The sequence below is a fragment of the Sarcophilus harrisii genome, chromosome 4 (assembly GCF_902635505.1).
Source record: "Sarcophilus harrisii chromosome 4, mSarHar1.11, whole genome shotgun sequence".
NCBI lineage: Eukaryota > Metazoa > Chordata > Mammalia > Dasyuromorphia > Dasyuridae > Sarcophilus > Sarcophilus harrisii.
This window is the reverse complement of record NC_045429.1, coordinates 116,676,728-116,701,869: the sequence shown is the minus strand read 5'-3', so window position 1 is coordinate 116,701,869 and position 25,142 is coordinate 116,676,728. Positions and strand designations below refer to the sequence as shown.

General features: G+C 35.0%; 2 protein-coding genes across 4 annotated transcripts in view; both read left to right on the top strand.

Moving 5' to 3' along the window:
* BPNT1 (3'(2'), 5'-bisphosphate nucleotidase 1) overlaps positions 1-24,109 on the top strand; it is a 32,546-nt gene extending 8,437 nt beyond the window's left edge. For all 3 annotated transcript variants that reach the window (XM_012547895.3, XM_031937391.1, XM_012547896.3), the window contains exons 4-9: positions 6,587-6,694; positions 11,005-11,053; positions 17,425-17,516; positions 19,857-20,054; positions 20,972-21,077; positions 23,889-24,109. In XM_012547895.3, the coding sequence (XP_012403349.1) occupies positions 6,587-6,694; positions 11,005-11,053; positions 17,425-17,516; positions 19,857-20,054; positions 20,972-21,077; positions 23,889-24,037 (702 nt within the window). In that variant the 3' untranslated portion in view covers positions 24,038-24,109. The remainder of the gene's footprint in view (positions 1-6,586; positions 6,695-11,004; positions 11,054-17,424; positions 17,517-19,856; positions 20,055-20,971; positions 21,078-23,888) is intronic.
* On the top strand, positions 217-1,632 carry LOC105750336 (COMM domain-containing protein 5). Its single transcript, XM_012547897.3, has one exon. It carries the CDS (start codon positions 301-303, stop codon positions 997-999), a length of 699 nt encoding a protein of 232 aa, XP_012403351.3. The 5' UTR covers positions 217-300; the 3' UTR covers positions 1,000-1,632.
* Positions 24,110-25,142: the final 1,033 nt, after the last annotated feature.

Genomic DNA, 25,142 nt, shown 5'->3' with positions numbered 1-25,142 from the left:
TCCAAAAATGTAATGCCTTATCCTGGAGTTGGAGGGTTGGGGGGGAGGGGTTCCGGTCTCGGAGTCCGAGAAGATCGCGTGATTGGCGGCCGGCTCTATCCGGGACTTACGTGCATTGCGCCCTCCGCCCGCTAGGGGGCTGCAGGCTGACCGCAGCTGCCTCTCCCAGCTCCGGGAAAGCGGCTTCCCGGACTTCCGGACGCTGCAGGCGCCGGTTCCTCCTTCCCCGCCCCGCTCCGCCCGGTCCCCTGCTTCCCGCATTTTGGTGCCCCGCTCCTTCCACCGCACGCTGCGGCGGCCATGTCCGCGGCAGGGGCGGCTGCGGGCCGCGGCCCGAAACCGGCGGCTCCCTACCTGCCCCCAGCTGGGGACGGGCCCGGCAGCCGAGGGAGTTTCCTGGGCCCCCGCCCCCCTGCAGCTGTGGAGGCCATGGCCCGGCAGTTATCAGGCCTGGACAGGGACCTGTTCCGGCGGCTGCTGAAGGTGGTGGTGAGCGCCCTGCAGGGCGAGGACTGCCGCCAGGAAACCCGGCGCCTCGTGGACTCGTCGCCTCTGTCGGAGGCGCAGCTTGGCGTTCTCGTAGCCGGCATGCACGCGCTGCTGCGGGAGGCCCTGCGGCTGCCGGCCTCCGCCCTCAAGCCCGACGGGTTCAGGGAAGAGCTGCAGCAGCTCCAGGTGCCCGACGAGTTCGTGGCGGATTTTGCCAGCGTCGTCTTCGGCAGCCGGCGCCCCGGCCTGGACGGACTGGCCCGCGAACAGGGCGCTCGGCTGCCCACGGTGGAGGACTTCAGATGGAGGGTGGACGTGGCAATCTCCACCAGCTCGCTGGCCCGCTCCCTGCAACCGTCCATCCTGATGCAACTGAAGCTCTCGGACGGGACGGCCCACCGCTTTGAAGTGCCCGTGGCCAAGTTTCAGGAACTGAGGTACAACGTTGCCTTGATCCTGAAAGAAATGAATGACCTGGAAAAGAGATGCAGTCTTAAAATCCAGGATTGACGCTCGCCTGCCTGACGGCCGCCTCCAAAAAGCCTCCTCCTTCATGGCACCTGCCGCCAGAATCATGACGCATACTGTCTCTCAACCCTATACCAGTTCTTGTGTTGTACTACTGTAAATATTTTTCAATTAAAACATTGGTTGAGAAAAACAACCTTAAATTGGGGGGGGGACTAAAAAATTCTTATGAAGATAAATAACATTTATGTTTGAAATCAAATGTGTGCGATTCATAAGGAAACACTTAAAAATCATTAATAAAGACTAATGAATTTGTGAAGAAAAAGATGAGCCATCCCAAGACTGGTGTATCAGCTGTTCTTATTAAGATGATGAACCAAGGTGTCACTTTTGTTTTTTGTCAGGGTGTTCCTTGTCTAGGCATATTTCAAAATCTTACGAATATCTTTAAAATAATTGCTTTTGTAGACTAGTGAAGTGATTAATAAGTAGCTCTTTCTAATTCACTTTTAGGGCAGTTATTTTAAAAATTGGGAAATGTAAAAATATTGTAAATTTTTAGCTACAAATTTTTTTGAAAGAGTAGGGACTTCATCTTTTTCTTGATTGGTATATGTTAAGGACATTGTGTTGATTTATTCATTCCACCAAATATAAAAGCTTCAAGAGAAATAATTTTTGTAAGATGAATTTGCTTCATTTGCATTTTGTCATGACAATCCAGAGGGTTTCACAGTACTATAGAATGGAGGTCATCGAAACTTTTTGGGCCTGGGACAAATTTGCATGTTGGCTGAACATTTTTTTTTTAATTTATTAGCTGATTTATTTTTTCTTAATACTTTTTATTTTTCCAAATATATTCAAAGATAGTTTTCAACATTCACCTTTGCAAAACCTTGTATTCCAAATTTTTCTCCCTCCCATAGACATGCACATTTTCATGGGGGGGGGGGGGGAACTTTTCCAAAACAAAACAAAAAAAAAAATTTAGTGAAAAATATTACATATTTTGCAAATTTCCTTAATGTCTATTTTAATGCAAGACATCTGGAGTCTTATCTACTTCAGCATTCAAGCTATTGTAATATGTTGTTTTAGGTGGAAGTATATGAAGAAAATTTGGCTTCGCACAGATGTGTAGTTGAGAAAGAAAAATGCCTTAATGAGTAAAAATTTCCTATTATTACTGTGAAAATATTTTTAACCACATGGATTCCCTGAACTGGTTTCAGGAACCCCCATAAATCAGTATATCCCACCAACAAGCACTTTTATACAACACCTTATTCTTAACCCTTAAACTTTTGTATAATTTCCTAAAGAATCTTTTTTTTTTCAAGACTTTTGTAATTTAAAAATTGAGCTATACCTTCATATTTCTCAATACAAGTGATTATGAAATATGCAATAAGTTCTGACTGCATGAGAACATCTTTAACTTCTTTTAGAGTAGTACAATGGGAAGAGCCCATAATTTGCAGTGATAGGAATGGATTTAATTTGTCACCTTGCCACTTAATACTTGGCAGGAGGGTTGGATTAGATGACCTTCAAAGATCTTTTTGGCTGTGGCTCTTACCATTTCTATATCCAGACATCATTAGAGTTCCGTTGACAGTGTATAGTTTGTTATCTCATATTTTATCATTTTTGTTTAAAAGTATCATTTGGAAAATTGTTTTTTATGTGGCATTATCAATGATTTTGCAAAATAACATTTTCCCTAGCATTGGTTTCACCAATATATTAAACATAATCAAGTCAGCATCCTTAATTATGCATAATTTCATCTCCTTAACATATAAAATTGAAAGATTTTAGTTTCTCAGTTGATTACTGAGCTTGAGAAATCTCTACTCTGTCATGTGCAATCAGTGATCAAAGGACGAAACAGTGTCTTTTGAAGGAGTTTAACAATCTTAGGGAGGTTGGGGTGGAGATGACCTAAGTACATGTGCCAGTACATGTGTAATGAAACAAAGTACTTAACTATAAAGTAGTTTGGTATTGAAAGAACTAGTGTTCCTGAGAATCTGGAAGGGCATGTGTAAGTGGTGTAATGTTGCCCTGGATTTGTAGTTAGGAACAGGCGTTCAAATCCTGCCTTTGATACTGAGTGCCCCAGGGCAAGGCAATAACCTTTATATGCCTCAGTTTTCTCATCTGTAAAATGGAGATAATAATAGAATCTATTTCATAGAGTTCTGGTTTTTCAAATGAGATAATATTTGTAAAGCACTTAGTATAGTGATTGGGATGTAGTAGGTGTTTCATCTTGAAGGAAGAAGGAATTTTGTGGACACAGAAATTTTAAACTGGACTGTGGACTATGGACTAAACTATGCCTGTGGACACAGGCATAAGTTGCAACAAATAGATTGTAAATGAAATCGAATTTGTTTTGGGCATAATTTATCAGTTTCATATCAATAGCATCAAGTGATACCAAATTTCTAATTAAAGAGGTTTTTTTACACTTAGCAATTTTGCTAGCATTGACATGCAATGTAAACAATTTTTTTGCTATTATAAACATTAATTTTTAAAAATGTTTTTCCTTATTAAGAATATGGTTTTCTCTGGAAAAATTTTCTTGCCTTGTCAATATATTGTATATACATACTTTCAAGCTATTTTAACTAATTAGGTTCCATACTTGGAAGTTAAAATACTAGCAAACGATATTGTCTTTTCTGCAGTAACAGTTCTTTTGAGTTTTTATAATCAATACATTGAATCATATATTCTGGATTTGGGCTTCTTGCTAGTAGATTTTCTGCCTTTTTTTGGATTTTAGCTTCAAAACAATTGTTTTCTATCATGAATGGCTTTTTATATAAAAATTGGAGACAGCAAAAAATGTAAGACACTTAAATTTATTGCAAATTTCTTACTAACCATTCTCAAGTTGTTTTCAGTTTTTTGAAATTGCAGATTTTTAAACCAATTTATATCATCATTAAACTGATGTTAAAAATATAATAGATATAGTACTTTTAACTTACACAAAAGATAGTTTAATTTAAAACTTAAACAGGTATTCAAATATCACTAGCAGCTTGTTATGGTGACAGATTTTTCTGAGATCATTCTCCAATACCAAGTTTGACTTTGTGCGTGTATATTAAATAATTGCTACATTTCATTCATTGCCAATTGGATATTTTCTGATATTTCTTTTCTTGACTTTGATTTGAACTTTTTCAATTTTTAAAAGTTAATTACTCGTGTTCTAAGTAATTAAAATTAAATAATTTTGGTCAGTGCTTTATCCCCGTACCCAGGTCTTGCACTGAAACAGAGTGCAGTTTGAAAAACTTTACATTTAGCTGTAGTATATCAACATATATTTAGAATGGAATCAACCTCATTCCAACCTCCTTATTTTACAGATGAGGAAATTGAGATGTGGAGATATTTAGTGATTTACTTAAGATTACATAGGTAGTAAATAGCTAGAAATGAGACTTGAACTCAAACTCTCTCGCTCCAAGTCTAGCAATCTTTATACCCAACATAATTCTTTCTAACTTAGAGGAAAAGTATGGTATTATGAAGCATTACATTTGTTTAAATTCTGCCATGGGACCATCCCTTGGCTGAGGTCACAGGGACTGGCAACTTCTCTTCCTCCTTGTTCTTTATCCTACTACGTGATTTTATATAGGGTTCAATGATAGAGGTGCCCTACTCTAAAGGCAATTACATTCTAATCCTTGATTTGTTAATAACTTGCCACCATCGATGTTCCTCTAACAAATTTACTTTTAAGTCTTGCCTAAGATTTCCCCAGAAAGAAGGGAGTTAGAGAGAAAAGGGGGAGAAATACTGTACTCTTTATTATAGGCACAAATTTTTCAGAAACAATTTTCATTAATTTGGGTATTTTAAATTCAGGCCATGTTATTGAGGGAGAAATGTCCAAACTGCCAGAGTCCCTTATGCCTTAATACATCTCATTTTGAATTTTGAAGTAATAGGATTTTTGAACAATGAGGTTTCATATGATCAAACTGTCACATTGTTCAGGGTTAACATTTTGTTTCATCAAATAGGACAATGATTACCTTACTTTTGGCTTTGTCTTTGAAGAACCAGCTTCCCCAGACATCTCCATTCTTCTGTGTCTATTTCCTTCAAGGATTCTTTTCATTTACTTAGAATGAATTCAGTGTTCCTAATTTGGTTAAGTTGAATCACTTAAGGGCTCTTGTCCTGTAGCCTCATGAACCATCTTATCTTAGAGGTCATGTGCTAATTGCTGAATTATGCAGCATGTTTTGTTCAGTCCTTTTTAGTCTTGTCTGATTCTTTGTGACTCCATTTGGGTTTCCCTTGACCGAGATAATGGAATGGTTTGCCATTTCTTTCTTCAGCTCTCAGGAATTGAGGCAGACAGGGTTAAGTGACTTGCTTAGGGTGACCCGGCTAGTAAGTGTCTGAGTTCATATTTGAACTCAGCATGAGTCTTCCAGACTCCAGGCCCAGAACTCCGTGCACTATGGCGCCCCCAAGCTGCCCTAGCTATTGTTATATCCTTCCCATAGAATGTAAGCTTCCAAAGAGCAGGAACTATTTAACTTTTGTTTTTGTAACCACAGTACCTAGCACAGCACTTTTGTTATAGTAGGCATTTAATATTTGTTGATTTGAGTTGGATGCTGGAAATGGTAACATCCAGGCACAGATTTATGTATATTGGTTTTGGGAAAACATCGAATCTTTTTTTCTTAATTTCTTTTTCTAAAGGTTTTACTTAACTGGAACTAGGGGGATAATATATTGGACTCAGGAAGACTCGCTGATACTAGTTGTGTGACTCTGGACCAGTCACTTAATCTTACCTGTCTTGGTTTCTTTTACCGTAAAATGGGAGCAATAGTAGCACCTATCTCATACATTTGTTGTGAGGTTTAAATGAAATAACATTTGTAAAACCCTTTAATAGACATTTAATTAATGCTTGTTTCCTTCCTTTAGTTTCTTCTCTTTTCTCTCACCCTTCTTCCCTCCTCCCATCTTTTCTCTCTCCCTCTCCCCCTTCTTTTCTTCCTCCCTGTTTCCCCTTTCCTCTCTTCCTCCCTCCTTCCCCTCTCCCTCCTTCTTCCTCCTGTTCTTTCTTCAACCTTCCTCCTTTTTCTCTCTCCCTCTTCCTCCCTTCCTTCTTCCCCTCTTTTCTTCCTTCCTCCCTTTTACCTTCTCTCCCTTCTTTTCTTTCTCCCTCTTTCTCTCTCCCTCCTCTTCCTTCTGCTCTTCTACCCTCCTTTTCCTCTCCTTGCTCTTCTCTTCCTTTCTTCCTCCCTCCCCTCTTTTTTTCATCCCTCCCTCCCTTTTTCCTTTCTCCTCTCTTCTTCCTTTCTTTCTTCTCTTCTTTCTTCCAAGTTTTCTTCCTTTCTTCCTTCTTCCATTTGACAGTGAAATTTACATACCAAATGGCAATAATGAACCAGATGTTCCTTATTTGTTATAATATCAGGTTTGTTTGAGGTTTCTTTTGAAGTAATCCCTGCTCCAAATGGTAGGCTGGGTAGAAGTATTGAAATATATGAAACTATTCCCAATACTGTTGATATACAATTTCTGTAAAGTGATTTTTTTTTCAGTGTTCTTTCTTTTGCTTTAGGATCTGCCTGCTCAAGAAGTAGATCAAGAGCTGATTGAAGATGGTCAATGGGAGGAAATCCTGAAGAAACCATGTCCCACACAATACAGTGCTATCAAAGAGGAAGACGTAAGTTTAATATTTATGATTAACTCATTTGTAGATCAGAGTTTGCCTTCTAAGAAAGATTAAATTAAAGGAACATTGTAGGTATAATATATAACTATGGCTATTCATGTGGTGCTATTTTAAAAAAATGTTTATTCAGCATTTGTAAAAGATGACTGCAACGAAAATTAAATCCTTAAGAGCTGAAAAAGTATAGTCAAAAGTGTTTGGAGGAAGGGGAAGAGTTATTTTCTTTTTTAGACAGGATTTGGAACTTAATCATTGTTGGAGGAATCCCTTTTATTGATGTGAATCTATATAGACTGCCTAATTAATCTACAATCTCTGAGAGTTGCTTGTCAGAAAGTTTTGAAGTGATTTGTCTATGGTCACACAGCCACATATGTTAGAGATAGGATATTATTTTCTTTTTTCATAATTATAACTTTTTATTGACAGAACCCATGCCTGGGTAATTTTTTACAACATTATCTCTTGCACTCATTTCTGTTCCGACTTTTCCCCTCCCTTCCTTCACCCCCTTTCCCAGATGGCAAGCAGTCCTATACATGTTAAATATATCACAGTATATCCTAGATAGAATATATGTGTGCAGAACTGAACAGTTCTCTTGTTGCACAGGAAGAATTGGCTTCAGAAGATAAAAATAACCCGGGGAGAAAAACAAAAAGGCAAACAGTTTACATTCATTTCCCAGTGTCCTTTCTTTGGGTGTAGCTGCTTTTGTCCATCATTGATCAATTGAAACTGAGTTAGATCTCTTTGTCGAGAAGATAGGATGTTATTTTCCTGATTCCTTGTGTGTCGCTCTCTCTCCAAATAATATAACAATATGTCCAGTCCTTAAACCAGGAGCGATTTTGCAGACAGATATAATGGCATTACTTGCCTTTTTATTTTTGATAAAATAATCTCTGAAAATGCCTGAAGCATGTCTTTAGAGAATTAAGATCACCAAAAACAATGTTAACTAATATCATTCAAAGAGAAGATGAAGTAGAATGTCCTTTTATGTCTTCTTGGGAGAAATTAAAAGCTATTCTGATGCCCTTGTGTATCCTCTTATTTAAACCTGTAACCATGAACATATACTGCATTTCTTTCTTTCTTCAAATTAAACCTGTTTGTTCATTTGTAAACTCATATTCAGTATTACTACCTAGAATCTTCAGGGGTCCTCAAACTATGGCCCGTGGGCCAGATGCAGCGGCTGAGGACATTTATCCCCCTCACCCAGGACTATGAAGTTTCTTTATTTAAAGGCCCACAAAACAAAGTTTTTGTTTTTACTATAGTCCGGCCCTCCAGCAGTCTGAGGGACAGTGAACTAGCCCCTTATTTAAAAAGTTTGAGGACCCCTGAAATAGTTTAGCTCAGTAATATCAAACTCAAATAGAAGTGGATCCTTGCTGGCCACACAATGGCTTGGAAAACCATCAATTACTTGTGCTTTTAATTTATTTTGTTAAACATTCCCCTGCATCTATTGAGATTATCATATAATTTCTGTTGGTTTTGTTACTGACATGGCCAATTATGGTAATACTGTGAAACATTTCCCAATTGCATTTAGTCCATTTGTATTGCAGTCTAACCATATTGGGTACAAAGGGCTCTGAATTTGACACCTTTATTGTTGGATACACAGTGGTAAATATGGTATGCCTCCTAGCCTCAGATGTACTATAACCTTTTTTTAAAAAGTCTGTCTACTTGTATCACTACTGGTAATAATTTCCGGTTTTCAGTGTCCACTATTAGATTTTTAAACTTTGGGGAGAAACAGTGATTTTGATTTATTGCTAGTTTTGTGAGTCCATTCATTTTTCTGTTGCATATAAAAGAAATGAAGTCACATCACAATAAAGTACATAGTAATTTAGAGTCAGAAAATCAATAAATAAATCAACAAGCATTTATTAAGTGCTTATTACAAATCACCAGGAATTATCCTGGGTGCTGGGTATATGAGTACAAAGAATAAAACAACCTCTACTCTCATCAAGCTTATATTGTAATGGAGGAGACAATAAGAACATATAAATGTAAACTGTGGAATGCACAATCCGTGAAAATGCCAGAAATCAGACCAGCTGTTCTGCCTCTCACAAAGATCATGAAAAGTGAGAGAAAAAAAAGACAAAAAACACACTAATGTTCTTCCAAAATGAAGTCAAGTAAAAAGGAGGTAGTTTATTATCATTAACTGTACACTTAAATGCTTTCTAACCACAGTGTTGCTAAAGAAACACAAATGAAAACAAAAAGTAGATAAATCAGTCAGTGTATGAACATATGTGAAAGTTGGGTTCAAGGAGAAATTTTACCATTCTCAGACAAACTCTCTCCTAATCTGGACAGGTGGCTTATCGCTCCTGCAGATCTGTTCCCATAACATTTCTGCTCCCAAAACTTCCCAGCCTCTGCCAGCCAATGAGCAGACTGAAGTGGGGGTTTGTGCCAAGTCAGAATGACGCAAATTACTGCAAACTGAGTGCAGATTGAACAGGCCAGAATTGCCTGTTCAGCTTGGAAATATAACAAGCTATGCACAGGCTAGGCAGGTGTGATTACATCACCAAAGCAGGGAGGTCACATAAACACCATGTATAAAAAGTGATGAAATATAAATTAATTAAAAATATCTAAACCACCAAGATAGTTGATCCTTTTTTTTTTCTTTCTTTTTTTGGATTAAGAGGGCAATTGGATTTAAGTGACTTGATCAAGATCTTATAGCTAGTAAGTGTTAAGTGTGTGAGGCAGGATTTGAATTCAGATTCTTCTGGCTTCAGAGTGGTGCTCTATCTACAGATTCATCTAGTTTCCTTCAAGGTATAATTCATCTTAAAGGAAAAAAGGAAGTCTGTGAGATGGCAGTATTGAAGCCGTGCCTAAGACATGTGAGGTATACAGTGAAGGCATGGAGATTGGATAAAAAAAAGTGTCATTTGTGAAAAACTGAGATAAGACCAGTTTGATTGGATCATAATGTGATGGAAAGTGAAGAGGTACAGAGAAGGGAAGTAATATATAATGAATCAAGAAAAATAGACCTCACTTCAAGTCTTGCCTTTAATGCATATTTTCAGTGGGTTAATTACAACTTCTTCCTGTTCCTGCAATCTTAGTAAAACTAAGATTGCAAATTGCTAATCTGACTCTGTAGAAGCTTCTATTCTAGCAGTTCCATACATTGATGAAATCACAAGCCAGTACCAAAACATATACACATATGGTAACACAACTGATTAAAAAAAAAAGAAAGAAAGAAATGTATCCAGGGCAGCTAGGTGGCTCAGTAGATAGAGCACCAGCCCTGAAGTCAGGAAGACCTGTGGTTTCAGACACTTTATGTCCTGGTTTTGTGACCCTGGGCAAGTCACTTAACCCAAGTTGCCTCAGGGTGGGGAAATGTATTCAAAGTTGTCTATTCCTTCAATGTTGCCCCCATTAAAAGTATTCATCATGGTCTGCCATGTACAATGAGGCAGCTATTGCTTGAAATATTTTTGGAGTTTCTGTTTTGAAGTTGCCTTTCAGAGATCTAGTATCTTCTGGGAGTAGACAGAAATGTCTGTATTTTGAGGGAGGAAACTTTTTTGAAATACTCATAAATTATTTGGAACCAAATTTCCTAAATAAGTTATCAAATTAGTAGCAGATTTTTTGGTTTAAAGTTGGGGTTGAAATATAAAATAATGAAATTGATTTTCTTGTAAGTTAACTTAGGGTAGTTCCTAAAAAGGAGAATCAAAAAATGTTTTGAGTAATATGTTGGGGAATGATTGTTGAATTAAGTATATTATCTTATTTTGAAGTATGGTACTCATTTGGCTATAAAAATAGTTCTGATTTAAAAAAAAAAAAAGCCTATTCATTATTTTGTAGTCATGGTTTATACTCTTGAATTTGTATATTGTTAGAGTCAGATTTGTGCCTCAATTGTAAGCTTTTTTTTCTATCCCCATCTTTGCTTAGTGCCTTTTAGAATCTATTTCATATATGACATTGTTCTTAGTTCTTTGATGATTTTGTAGAATTATAGTAAAGCTTTGTTCATTTTGAATTACTACAATGTATCATACCAATGCTTTCCAGGGATTCAGTTAGGCTTTCTCCCTGATGCTAAGCAAGGTAGTGAGGCTTAATAAATTGGTAAGTATCCTTAATTAAATTTTTTGCTATCATATCAGAAAAAGTATAACTTAATTTCAATGAGAGAGAAAATAATTCTTATGATTTAATATAGTTAGATTTGTACTTGTGACATTATTTCCTGATACAATATTTTTCTTGCTGTTTTTCAGCTTGTTGTATGGGTTGATCCTCTGGATGGCACCAAGGAATACACTGAAGGTTAGTCTCTTATTTGGAGTTCTATATGGCAAAACTAATCTTAACACTTTAATACAAATAAATGACAGAACCTATTTTCAGGTCCCTTTTATGAAAAGCAAGTGTACCTTCCTAAGAGAGACACTGCATCCATGCTATCGCCAACTGACTATCCTTTCCTGGTCACATATATATTACCCTGGTTACTTCCTTCCAAATTTTTATCCCTACCCTGAACCTTCCTTTCCACATTCTGAAGTAGCTAGATGGCACAGTGGATAGAGTGCCGGACATGGAGACAGAAACCCCTGAATTAGAATCCAGTCGCAGACAATAGCTGTGTAACCCTAGACAAGTCCCTTAACTTTTGTTTGCCTTAGGTTCCTCATCTATAAAATGGGGGTAATAATAGCACCTACTTTGCAGGCTTGTTGTGAGGATTAAATGAAATAATTGTAAAGTGCTTTGTAAACCTTAAAGCACTTATATAAATGCTAGCTATTTCTTACATCATATTTTATTTATAGAGATGATCTTTTATTAAAGTCAGCATTTCTTTCCAAAGTTTCCCTTAGTATTTAATAATTGAAGAATTAAAGAGTCAACAAATCACACTAAAACTGGCATCCTCTTTATGGAAAGAGACTGAAAGCCAGAGATTTGACCTCCATAATATTCATATGTTTCCTTTATTTTCATATATGAAGAAAAGGACACATTTTTTTAAAATCATTTGCTTATTTCATGTCTAAAGCAGAACATACTTCAGGAGTCTTAAAAACTTCTGATAACTATGTCCTATTATGTATGATATATAATATAAATGTGCCATTATTGTTATTATTCAGACTTTTCTAATGGAAACATTAAATGTATTTGGAGTAGCCATCAGATATGGAGAACTTATCTATATTAGCGAAAGGGATGGGTTGTTTGTCATTATTTATATACCACAGTATTCTCTGTAATATAATGGGGGAAAAAAGAATAAGTTATGGTGGAAAAGGTATCAACTTTAATAATTCAGAACAAAATTATAATCCATGGATAGAGTATGGTACAAAGCATAACGATAGTTTATATCTAGTTCAATAATTAGGGCAGAGATGTCAAATTCAGGGCAGCCCATAAAATGAATGCTAAAACCAAGGGATTGAAATGTAATTAGGAAATGTTTAAGAAAATAAATAAAATATAATATACATATAATCTAAGTAATGTTAATTTGTGGTTTTCTAAATTGATATGGGACCCACAGTGATTTGTGTCTATTTGAAACACCACTGATATAGAGTATGGTGATAATAAGGCTGAGTTTAATTCTCCCGTAGACCAGTAGAGAATTTTGTTTTCCTCAGCCAGCTGTATGAAATTTCATACATTTGATCAACAAAGACTAAGCATAGTTTAGCTTGGTCTATATCACCATTACAGTTGATGATAAATCATGATCTGCCTCTAATACTTACACAGCTGCAAGGGATTAATGTAGGCCTAAGGTGGTGCCTTGCATTAAACTAAACTCACAGGTTTTTAGATGCTGAACTCCAAATTCTATCACCTAGTTGTAACAACTGCTTCCCTTGTGGTTGAATTTTTCCATTTTCATTGCTTAGCTCTAGTTCTATGGTAGTGCTAGACAATTCTCTGCTGGAGGAATTTGTTTTATTAATTAGATAGACCTTTGAAGACCTGGTTCAGATACCACCAGTGGCCATCAATTCTGAGGGCAAAAGAAATCTTAAGCTTATGATTTATTGCACAAGGCTAAGTTAAGGAGCCCTTAGGAAGAGACATTACCACCAATTCCTGGCCCCAGGCCATTCTAACATCCGAGAACTTCTAGTTAATTCTATCCTCACTTCTATTCCTGTCTTGAGAAGCATGTGTATTTTGGGTAAGAAACAGGTGGACATGAAGGAACCTTCCAACTCCTTCATAATTTTACTATTTCTAGATTTCAGTGGTTTTGGAGATTCTGTCTCAATTCAATTTAAAGAGACTTTACTAAATGACATTCTATACTAGCCAGTCTCCTACTTTCTGGGAATTCAGAAATGAAAAGTTTTTCCTTGCCCTCAGGGAGCTTCCAGTATAATGGAAGACACAAAATCTGTCCAAAAATAATATGCTAATGTGCTAAGTACAGAGGAGAGGTTCAGACAAAATGAAATAAGAAATTTTAGGACAGTGATATCAGTTTCATTGGAGAAGTAATCAAAAAAGGCTTCTTTAAAGAGCTGATACCTATGTAGATTGTAAGGGAAAAAAAATTTCACCAAGTAAAGAAATGTAAAGGGAATATGATCCAGATATGAGTAGTGGCTTGTGAAAATGCACTGTCCTTCTTTTCTTCTAGCCTACCATTATTACTCATTGTCTTTTGAAGTGCATGATAGGCAATAGGTAATAAAAATGCAGAGCTAACAATAACTAATCTTGCTTTTATTTTCTCTATTAAGGAAAAGGGTTACATGATCTTTGTTTAGGTACTTGTAGTGAAAGAGAATCTAATACTTCCAGAAAAAACTCATTCCACTTTTAAATAACATCAATTGGTGGAAATTTTTTCTTAAATTAAACCTAACTACTTTCACCTGTTGCATCTAGTTCTGCCAATCTTGGGATCTAAAAGGAAGGGTAGAACAAAAATAATTACTACGTATTGAAAGCCACAGTAAATAAGAAGGTAGTAAAAGTTACCTATCTGTAAAAATACTGAAAGAATTGGCAGCCATGATTGCTGAGCCACTATTGGTCTTATTTGTGGAAAAAAAAAGGAAAAAAAAAAAATTTTTTTTTTTTTTGAGCCAGTATGGTTTGATCAGGAATGAATCATGTTAGTCTAGCCTTATTAATTTTTTGACAGGGATACTAATAATGTAATAAACCAAAGTAATGCCACAGAATAGCATATACTGGGGCAGCTAGATAGAGTAGTGGATAGAATACTGGATCTGGAGTTAGGAAGACTTATCTCTTTCTAAGATCAAATTCCCCTGTAGACACTAACTACGTGATTCTGGGTAAGTCACTTAACCTTATTTCAGTTTCCTCAGCTATAAAATGAAGTGGATAAGAAAATAGCAAACTGTTCCAGTGTCTTTGGTAAGGAAAGCCCAGTTGGGTCACAGAGTCAGACAAAAAGGAAACAATTGGACATCAGATCACAAGTATATGGATTTCAGATATTAGGCATTTGATAAAATCTTCTCTGATATGTCAGCAAAATGTAAATATGTTTACTGTGTGTTAATGCAGTAAAGTAGATTTAGAATTGGTTTAATGATTAGAATCAAAAAGTAGTAATTAATAGACCAGGAAAGATGTTTCTAGTAGAGTCATTTAGAGATTGGTCCTTGACTCTTGTGCCATTTGATATTTTTATCATAGAATTTAGATTCTATAAAGAGGTAATATATAGATTGGTCAGGCTATATCTCTAGCATTTAACATAATTCCTGACTCACTATAGTAAGTGCTTGTAAGCTAATGTTTGTTGACTGACTGACAATATATAGGGAGATTGACACCTCCCTTATCATCACCGTCGAGATCTTTATTCTCCATCAGATGCTCAACAAAAATTCATGATAGAGGAATATTAGATTATTATTAGACTGTTAAAGAAATATGGTGGCAACTCAGGTATCTCATGAATTGGGAAGACTGTGTGCCAGAGAGAACTACGAGAACTTTCATGATCTCAAACAGATAGGAACATTCTTCTTCTGGTTCCATACAAATCTTGACTCTGATGCCCAAGGAGAGCTATCTGAAGGAAAGGTGGTTTATCAAGAGAAGATTAAAAAAAATACTGAAGGGGCAGCTAGGCAGCGCTGTGGATAGAGTAGCACTAGCCCTGAACTCAGGAGGACCGGAGTTCAAATTTGGCCTCAGACACTTAACACTTCCTAACTGTGTGATTCTGGGCAAGCCACTTAACTCCAATTGCCTCAGCAAAAAAAAAAAAAAGAAAAGAAAAAGAAGAAAGAAATATACTGAAAGGAGTGGCACCAGTATATAAGATTAGTCTCAGTCACATAGAGATTTAAAAAAAACATTTCTTGCCAGCTGACTACCAAGTACTTGGATTTATACATATTTGACTTCAATTTAAGTAACATTCCTTATATAATCCTCTCATAGAATCACAATTAATTCAGTTCATCCCTGTACTTGAGTTTCCTCTATAATGTGCTAAAGAAAGGATCCTATTATCTTTGTTTAGATATCTTTAAGAAGCAGGCTACCCACTACTTCCTGAGGAAGCCATTCCACTTTTAGATAACATTAATTGCAAGAAAGATTTTCCTTAAATTAAGCCTTAATCTCATGCCTGATTTCCATCCACAGCATCTCTTTGTCAGTCTTAATGTTCTATTCCTTGATTTCCTTAGCAGTTTCTTTTTCTGTCATTTCTTATAGCACAAAAATATTCCATTACAATCGTATAATTTTGTTCAGCCATTGCTGAATTGATGCATATTCCCTCTATTTCCAGTTCCTTGCCAGCAAAAAATAGCTGCTGTAAATATTTTGTATAAATGAGCCCTTTCCCTCTATTAAAAATATCTCTTTGCCATACAGATCTAGTAGTGTCATACTGAATCAAGGATATGCAGTTTAGGGCATAATTCCAAACTGTTCTCTGTTGGAATCCTAGTGTTAACTCAACTTGAAACAAGGTACTGAGTGGAACTGAGAAACAATGCTTGTGTTCATACCTGTACTCACTGGAGTTCACACATTTGGGAGATTTCAGGATTTATTATGAGATATCCGAATTCACACCTCCCTTGAAGCTCTCAGGGCCAGAGAGCACTCTGGGAGAAACCCATAATCCCTCTCTATCAGAAGAGATCCTATATGAGAAACAGACAGAGGCTATCTCGGGGAGATGAGCTGAAAACACTGAGTGGAGAGTTCAGCTGAATTAGATTGAAGAAGGGAGCATCGGTCAGTTCAGCAGAAGCCCATTCTCGGAGGCACAACCAGATTGGGAGATCATATATATAGAGGAAGCTCTTAGAGCTTCAAGGAGGTTACTTCGGAACATTGACTGGGGTCGGAGAGGAGCACTCTGGGAGGAAGCCCACAAGCCTCCGAGGCAAGAGAGATTCATTGCATTTTCCACCTTGGTGCTGGCTGGAGGCTGAAGAAAGCAGAGGCAAAGGACAAAGCTGCAAAAGCTCTTAGAACCAAGGAGAGAGAGCAGAGGTAGAAGCAAGGGACAAACTGCAAGAGCTCTTGGAACCCAGTAGAGAGATAGGCCTCTGAGTTAATCGGGCCCAAGAAAAGACACAAGACTTGGAAGGAGAAAATAAATGTTTGCATTTTATCAGATGGCTACATTTTGGGTGATTATTTACTTGTAACTGAAACTAAAGCTGCCTCCAGAAAACCTCCCCAAGAAACCCTCTCCCAGAGAGAACTATTATATTATATTTTAAAGAACAAAAACACCACAGTTCTCCATAATGGTTGGATGGATTCTCAATTCCACCAACAGTGCCTTAATGTCAGATTTTCCCACATATTCTCCAATATTTATAATTATTTTCCTTTTCTGTCATAGTAGCCAATCTGATGGTGTGAGGTGAAATCTCAGAGTTAATTTACTTTGCAATTTTCTAATCAGCGATTTAAAAGATTTTTTCATACTTTGATGTCTTCATTGGAAATCTTCTTGTTCATGTCATTTGACCATTTATGAATTGTAAAATCAGATAGTTATTCTTGGTTTTGAAAAGATCAGGAGGCCTCAAGCCCTGCCCTAGATACATGCACTGGGAGGACTATGTCTTGTGAACATCAGTTCAACAAATAGCAGGCTCAGGACTTACCAGCAGAGTCACTACTCACTAATTACCAATATATAGCTCCTCATTCCTCTCATTCTTCTTGAATGACCTCTTTTCGAATGCCATTTTGGTCCATATTTCCATGACTTAGAGCCATCTGTTCCATGGAGGGGTCTAGGACTCTTCATGGCAGGAACAAGCTTATGTTCTGTGTGTGGTTCAGTGGAAAAATGGTTGAAATTGGAGTCCGAGGCCCTTTATCTTCTATTTACTGCTTATGTCACCTTAACCAAATAAATAATACTCTTTGAACCTCATATAAAATGTTGGACTTGAATTAAACTTGCCATGAACTGTTGGCATTAAATTCACCTTAGATTCTATAAAGAAAGACTATAATCCTACCAGCCTACAGCCATCAGCAAAATTGCCCTTGTAGAATGACAACTGTTACATTTTATTTTTTTATGTGTTAATGAAAATATTGTTTTCAGATACATTTTAATGAATTTATACTAGAGAGATCACATAAAATAATTCAAGAAATTAATGGACAAATAAATAAATAACTTTGTTTTGTATATACAGGTCTCCTGGATAATGTAACAGTCCTTATTGGAATTGCTTATGAAGGAAAAGCAATAGCAGGAGTTATTAACCAGCCTTATTACAACTATCAGGTACAGTATATTAATGTAGAAAAATTTCATTTGCTTTGTAATAAATTTTGTAAATTTCAGTTATGGGTATGGAAAAGGGCCATCTAAGACTGTCTAGTCCAACTTTTGTCCTTGGTACTTTTTTTTTTTTTTTTTTTTTTTTTTTAAACACTTTCATTAAGGACTTGGATAAAAAAAAAATGATGGCTTCTTATCTAATAGATAGCAGGAAGTTGGGAAAGATTTGCTAATGAATCATTTGACAGATGTCTCTACTATTAAGAGTATATATATGCACTTGAGGAAAAAAAAATTTTGACCTTTTTTTGTGTCCCTCATTCTTAGCACAATATCTTCATTTTGGTCACCACATTTGAGGAACAACATTGACCAAAAGAAGTTACCAGACAGTCTAAAAATAGTTTAAGCTATTGAAGCCTAAAAAGCTTAAGAATGGACTAAAACTTTTGGGCTACATAGTATGTACAGAAGAGGGTTTTTAAGATGGTGATGGGATTCAGTCTTCCAAACTCATAGTCTTTCAAACTTTGTAGTAAAGGAAAGTGAATTTTCTAACCTTTTGGTTGGGGCCATCCTTGTTTATTACTATTATCCCCATTGTTCAGTTTGAAGTGTTTATTGCTGGTTCCTATCCCGTCCCCTATTTATATTGTAGTTGTTCTTTATATTGTTTTCCTGGTTTTGCTTACTTTACTTTGCATTAATTCATGTGTTCTTTTTATTCTTTTCTGTATTTATCATATTTATTGTTTCTTACAGCATAGTGATGACATAGTTTGTTCAACTTTTCCTAGTCTATTAGTATCTAGTTTGTTTCTAGTTTTTTCTTAGTTTAGAAAAAATGCTACTTATAAATGTTTTAGTAGATATATATGGGACTTTTCTGTCTTTGACCTCTTAGGAGTCATTTTCTTTTGAGTAATATTTAATAACCAATATTAGGTTGCCATTTGCTCTATTTGTTGAGCTGGTATCATTCCTAATCAGTTTGGAAGAAAATTGCATGATACTGAGGAAAAAGTGCTGGATTTAGGTAAATCTGGGTTCAAATTCTACCTCTGACACTTACTAAATATGTGATCAATTGCCTGATCTCTAGCCTCAGTTTTCACATCTGTTAAATTAGGATACTTGAAGTATCCCCTAACAGAGTTTGTTGTGAGGATCAAATGAGATAAAGTATTTAAAGCATTGGGAAGAACTTTTAAGTGCTGTGTAAGCTATACTAATAATAATGATCTTTTTTTTTCTTTCCCCAAGAACTGAAAGGAGAAAGCTCAGTATTGTTTCCATTGTTCAGTAATTTCAGAGTTGAAGTATAGTATCTTAAAATTATACATTTTAAATGAAGGAACTGAGAGAAAAGAACCCTTTTAAGACTGACAGGGAAAACAAGTAATCAGAAGCCCATCATATATATCATGCTTAACTTGGAATAGATATTTTCAAAAATACACATATTTTACTTGTTTTACCATGATATTTTAACATTTTTTACAAAATTATAGGATATTTGCCCTTTAATGCCTTTGGTGGTGGATTTTTATTTCTTATTAGTCGAAGCATATATTTCTTGGAATTATCACACCAAAGTGCCAAGTCAGATTGTGATACAGTCAAGATCACATTGTAAAATCTAAAAAGAAATCGGACTGATAATTAAAAAGGATATTTTAATCAGAAATAAAACTTACAAAGAAATGGTCTTATGGTAGTTTTAAGTGTATAAATGATAAATTACACAAAGACACTTTAAGGTCTTTGAAATCAATCATTAAAGTAATCAGTGAATATTTATTAAGCACCTACTATATGTAATGCACAGGGAATACAAAAAGAGGCAGACTATAGTCTTTACTCTCTCTAGGAGTTCACAATCTAATTTGGACTTAGGTAGATTCAAGTCCAAAGTTATATTATCTTTATCTTTTTACCTCTTTCTTCCTGACAGCCTTTCATTGACACTATTCAGTTATAACTGTTGTCTTGTATAATGCCCATCATATTGAAAATCTGAGGAGTCAGGAAGGGCCTGAGTTCAAATCTGGCCTCACTTAACTCTTCCCAGCTGTGTGACCCTAGGCAAGTCACTTAAGTCCAATTGCCCCAGCCAAAAAAAAAAAAAGAAGAAAATCTGTTAAGTGATCCTAGTAGCACTAGAATTCCATGCATTTCAAACTATATTATTTCATAAAATAGTAAAAGAATTCATGTTATTTGGGTGCTGTAATAATTCTTTGTTAATCTTATATCTTTTCACATATAATAATAAAACATCACACCTTTACTGGCTTTTTGCTACAGAATTATTACATATTATTGTTCCATTGATTTTTTTAGGCAGGAGCAGATGCTGTGCTCGGGAGGACAATTTGGGGAATTTTAGGTTTGGGTGCCTTTGGGTTTCAGCTGAATGAAGTGCCTGATGGAAAACATATAATCACCACCACTCGTTCACATTCCAGCAAGTTGGTAAATGATTGCATTTCTGCTATGAATCCTGATAATGTTCTCAGAGTGGGAGGAGCAGGAAATAAGGTAATACATTTGATGTTTGTCAGAAATAAAACATTGAGGGGAGTTGGAAAATATTAAATTTATTATCATTTTCCCCCTTAAGCTTCTTGTTGCACAGAGTTAGTGATTTGATGATGTTTAGACTTGTTCATTTGTATTAATTAGTATTAAATGTATAGAAAGAATGGAAGTAGTAAAATGATGCCACTAAAGTAACTATAAAATATAAAACCAGTTCTATTTCTGGTTTTTAAATTTTAAATTCAAACCTATTAAAATTTTTGATTTATTATTTTTTTCTTACACTTTTTCTGAAGTAATCATTCATTTACATTAGAAATAGCCCATCTAAACTAGAAAGTAGTTAAAGTGACCTAAGCATCCCAATATTTGTCTTTTGAGAAAGCTAATAGCAAATTTTTTAGGTGTCTGTGAGAATCTTTTTTGTTGCCTGATTTCAAATTAAAATTAACCTCTGAACATGAGTGATGCTGAAAGGAGTAATTGTTGAGGAGCTCAATAAATTTTTCTTATATTTGTATATGCTTTTTTTTCCACATGATTTTCTGAACATACAAAAACTGATTTTATTTTATTTTGTTTTTTAATCTGAGAGGCAGTTGGGTTTAAATGATTTGCCCAGAGTCACACAGCTAGTATGAGAAAAGTATCTGAAGTAGGATTTAAAGTCAAGTCCTCCTGACTCTAGGGCTGTTCTTTAATCCATCACACCATCTGGCTGCCCCTTAAACTTATTTTGTTTTTTAATAAAGTCATCAAACTGTCTTGCTATCTTTCTTGTAATCCTGTAGACATCTAAATCCACTAAAGGCATTATTTCATTTGAAAGTTTTGCAATAGAACTGGCTATATTTATTGTTATAGGCAAAAAAATTCATGTTCCTAGAGGCTATAACATTTTTTTAAAATCCTTACAGATAATTCAGCTGATTGAAGGCAAAGCATCTGCTTATGTATTTGCTAGTCCTGGCTGTAAGAAGTGGGATACTTGTGCTCCAGAAGTTATTTTACACGCTGTGGGAGGTAAGTAAGCAAATTCAGAGACTTTTTGGATAAAAGAGATATTTTGGTATCTATTATTAGATCTAGTAGTATCAATAACATTACATGCATTTTATTAATAACTTTTGTTTTAAATTATCTTCACTTCTTATTGTATCCTGACAGCTACCCTGTCCTAGAAATCCATTCCATAGAATAAGTGACTTTAGAAAAAGAAAAGAAAAAAAGTTCAGAAAAAGTAATAACTAGCATATCAAAAAAGTCTGATGTTCTATGTAGTATTTCAAATTTGTGTTTCCCACATATTTAAAAAAGCAGAAGAAGGTATCTTTTCATTCTTGTCCTTAGAGCCAAACTTGCTAATTACAGTTTCTTTTCAGTTTCAGTTGTTACATATATGCATTATTAAAATCAAGACACAAATCTAATTTATATTTTAATATATTTAACATCTACTGGTCATCCTGCCATCTGGGGTAGGGGGTAAGAGGGGAAAAATTGGAACAAGAGGTTTGGCAATTGTCAATGCTGTAAAGTTATCCATACATATAACCTGTAAATAAAAGACTATTAAATAAAAAAAAAAAATCAAGACACAAGGACTAATTCATATAGGATATCTATTTTTATTTAAATGCTAAATAAAAATATTAACTACTATATCTTGTGGTTTTGCCATAAGTCCACCAAAACCAATTTTATTTAATTTTAACATTATTTTTATATCCAAACCATTTCTATCTTGGAGAGAGAGATGTTTATATTAGTATAATTTCCCCATGCCTTCCTTCAAGTCTTTCTGCCCCAAGATTTGAGGTAGCATTTATAGGAATCTTGAATTCAGAAAGTTATTTTAACATTTTAAAACACAGTTTTGGGTTAACGTTTCAAAACAATAGTCACTACTTATTTCTTTTATTGATCACTACTTTGAAATGTTCTCCACAAATGTTTTTTCAAAGCATTCTGCTTCCTGAATTGAAGACTGCCAATAGGTCAACTAGCATCAGAAGTTGGGGATAATATTTTAACAAAACAAGGAGTACTTTTTGTTAAAAAGTTGGCTTCTATCCTTAATCCTTTCCTTGAAAAAAAGATAAGGCTTTTTGTCCAGTATTCTAAGGGAAGGTGAAGAAGAATGTCTGGAAAAAACTCTTAGATCAAAGAGATTATTATTTCTTAATTTGTTTTTTTCTGAAAGTTTGGGGTTAAGTGACTTGCTAAGGGTCATATAGCTATGAGTGTTAAGTGTCTGAGGTTATATTTAAATCCAGATCCTCTTGACTTCAGGGTTGGTACTCTATCCATTATGCCATTCAGTTTCCCCTATTTCTTAATATTTTCAATTTTACTAAAAAAAATTTTTTTAAAATATGTTTTCAGACACTCTAATGTAGACTGTTTTTGGATGATTGTATTCAAGCAGAATTTTCAACTTAATTTTTCTGATTCCCCAAAAATGTATTTTAATTTTTAACCTGTGAATAGAAGTCTTTCTTGACAAGTTAAATATTCATCATCATTGTCATCAGTAGTTAATCAACAAGCATTTGGTAAGCTCAAATGCTGTGGTAGGTTCTATGAAATCAAAGAAAAAAAAAGACAAAGCTTATATTGTGAAATAACTACAATTATAATGATTGAACCACATTTGGACTTTACACTCCACTGTGCTATGTGCAACATGGCCTTAATTTAGAGGAAAGCTCTCCACCCCATCTAAAAGAATATGGTAAACACATAACATTAAGATGACTTTAAAAATTGTCCCTTGGACCATCTTTACTATTAGTATAAACTGCCTCATAAAATTAATTTATCAGCTAGAATAAACTCAAGGAAAATACTTGATTTTTTTTATTCATCCATTTTACTTAAGATAATGTCTTTTCTTCTTTTTAAAAAGTTAAATTTTGGGGCGGCTAGGTGGCACAATGGATAAAGCATCAGCTGTGAAGTCAGGAGGACTTGAGTTCAAATCTAGCCTCAGACACTTAACATTTCCTTGCTGTGTGATCCTGGGCAAGTCATTTTACCCTAATTGCCTCAGCAAAAATAAACAAAAGAAAAAGTTAAATTTTATTGATATCTTTTGTTTTTATATCTTCTACATTTCCTATTGCATTCCCTACCTTACCCTCCCATAGAACTGTTCTTCATAAAAAAAAGAATATAAACAGTTCAACAAAAGGAAGGAATACATAGAAAAATCCTGACATACCAAGTTTTCCACACTTATTATATGACATCATATAAGCATATAATATAGAACATTTATTGAATATAGTACATTATTTTATATTTTATATCTATATTATATAAGTATTTTGCCTTATCTCTGAAATGGGAAAGAAAAGGCATAAATCATTTTCAGTTTTGAATATTCAACTGATCATGTATTAAGGCTAAGATTTCTGTTCTTTTTAGGATTTGTTATCCTGGAATTTTTAGGCTCATATTTAAATTGTTCTGGTGACTACAGACTTACATGAATAAAATGATTCTCAGAATTGGTATTAAGGGATTGGATTAGATGAAATTTTTAGGTCAATTCCAGCTTTTAAATTTTATGATTCCTATCTTTCATTCAATTGAAAACTGAGCTAGGGATATAGCTCTTAAGCAAATTAAATTTTCACTCTTCTAATCTAAATTTTTTGCTTTTGTTCATCTTCTCAACTTGAGTTACTCCTTTAATTTTGTGTTTTTATATGATACTTAGAAGTAAGTGAAAACCATTTGTGTGAGAGGAAAAAAATAACAACCACTCTCTTTTTCTATCCTGAAATGTAGTTTCTGATGAGTAATCAATATTGTATTTATGTGTTCCAGGCAAATTGACTGACATTCATGGAAATACCCTTCAATACCATAAGGAGGTAAAGCATATGAATTCTGCTGGTGTCCTTGCCACATTGAGGAATCATGACTATTATGCAAGCCGTGTTCCAGAGACTGTTAAGAAAGCACTTGTGCCATGAGGGACATATTATCTGCTTACCAGTGAAAAAAATTGTGATTTAATATTCAAGTTAATAAAATTTTTTAAATTATGAAAATAGATTTAGTTTTGTTTTCATTATTATCGATTAGTTATATTGTTTAGACACTGAATATCATAAATAATTAATGAATTCTGATAAATTTATAGTTCTAGTTGTGAAATATAGAGCATCAACTTTAAGCTGGTAAACCACAGATCCATGGAACAGCCAAATTTGGATCCTAGTGATCACAATTGATAACTAGTGACTCATGACAAAAGTTTTGACCTACATTCTATTACAGTTTTCCCACTTAATAGTTGGAATAAAACTGAAAAGGTCAGTTCTAAGCCCTCATAATATACTATCAGCATTCCTGTCAATTTTCATTATTTGATTTAGTACACAAAACTTAGATGCTATGTGGAGCTTATTTTGTTAAAGGATTTTATTCTTTAAATTATTGTAATTTTTTTATCATTACTACTACAAAATGCTATTTTCTATGTTGGTGAAATAGTTTTTTGAGACATTCTTTATAATAAAATTATACATTATTTAATTTTTTGTATTTCTTATTGAATTTCTCATACCTAAATATAACTAATTGTTTTGATTTCTTTGTAAAGCTTTCTCGGATTTCAAGTCCTGTAATTTCAGTTTAGTAGACATTAAATGTCTGCTGTGTGCAAGATTCTGTAAAAGCTTCAGGGTATACAAAGATAAAAATGAAAACAGTGCTGGCCCTCCTGGAGATTACATTCTACTTTGTTACATACTATATATACTATTTACTTAAGTAAATGCAAGTTACTTTGAGGAAGTCAAGAATGCTAAAACTTAAGAGTGAGAGAGGGAAGAAATCAAGAGACTTTTTGTAGGAGCTGACATCTCAGTGGAACCTTGAAAGAAGATAAGTGTTCTAAGATAAGGTGGCCACCAGCTCCATCTAGGCAGAAAAACTATTTCAGAGACATGGTAGATAGCATATAGCCTACATAAAAATAATAGTGTTTATGTAGCACTTTAAGATTTACAGAGGACTTTGTATCATCTCATTTAATTCTCAACAGACTGATCAGAATTTTTACTTCCAGTTTTG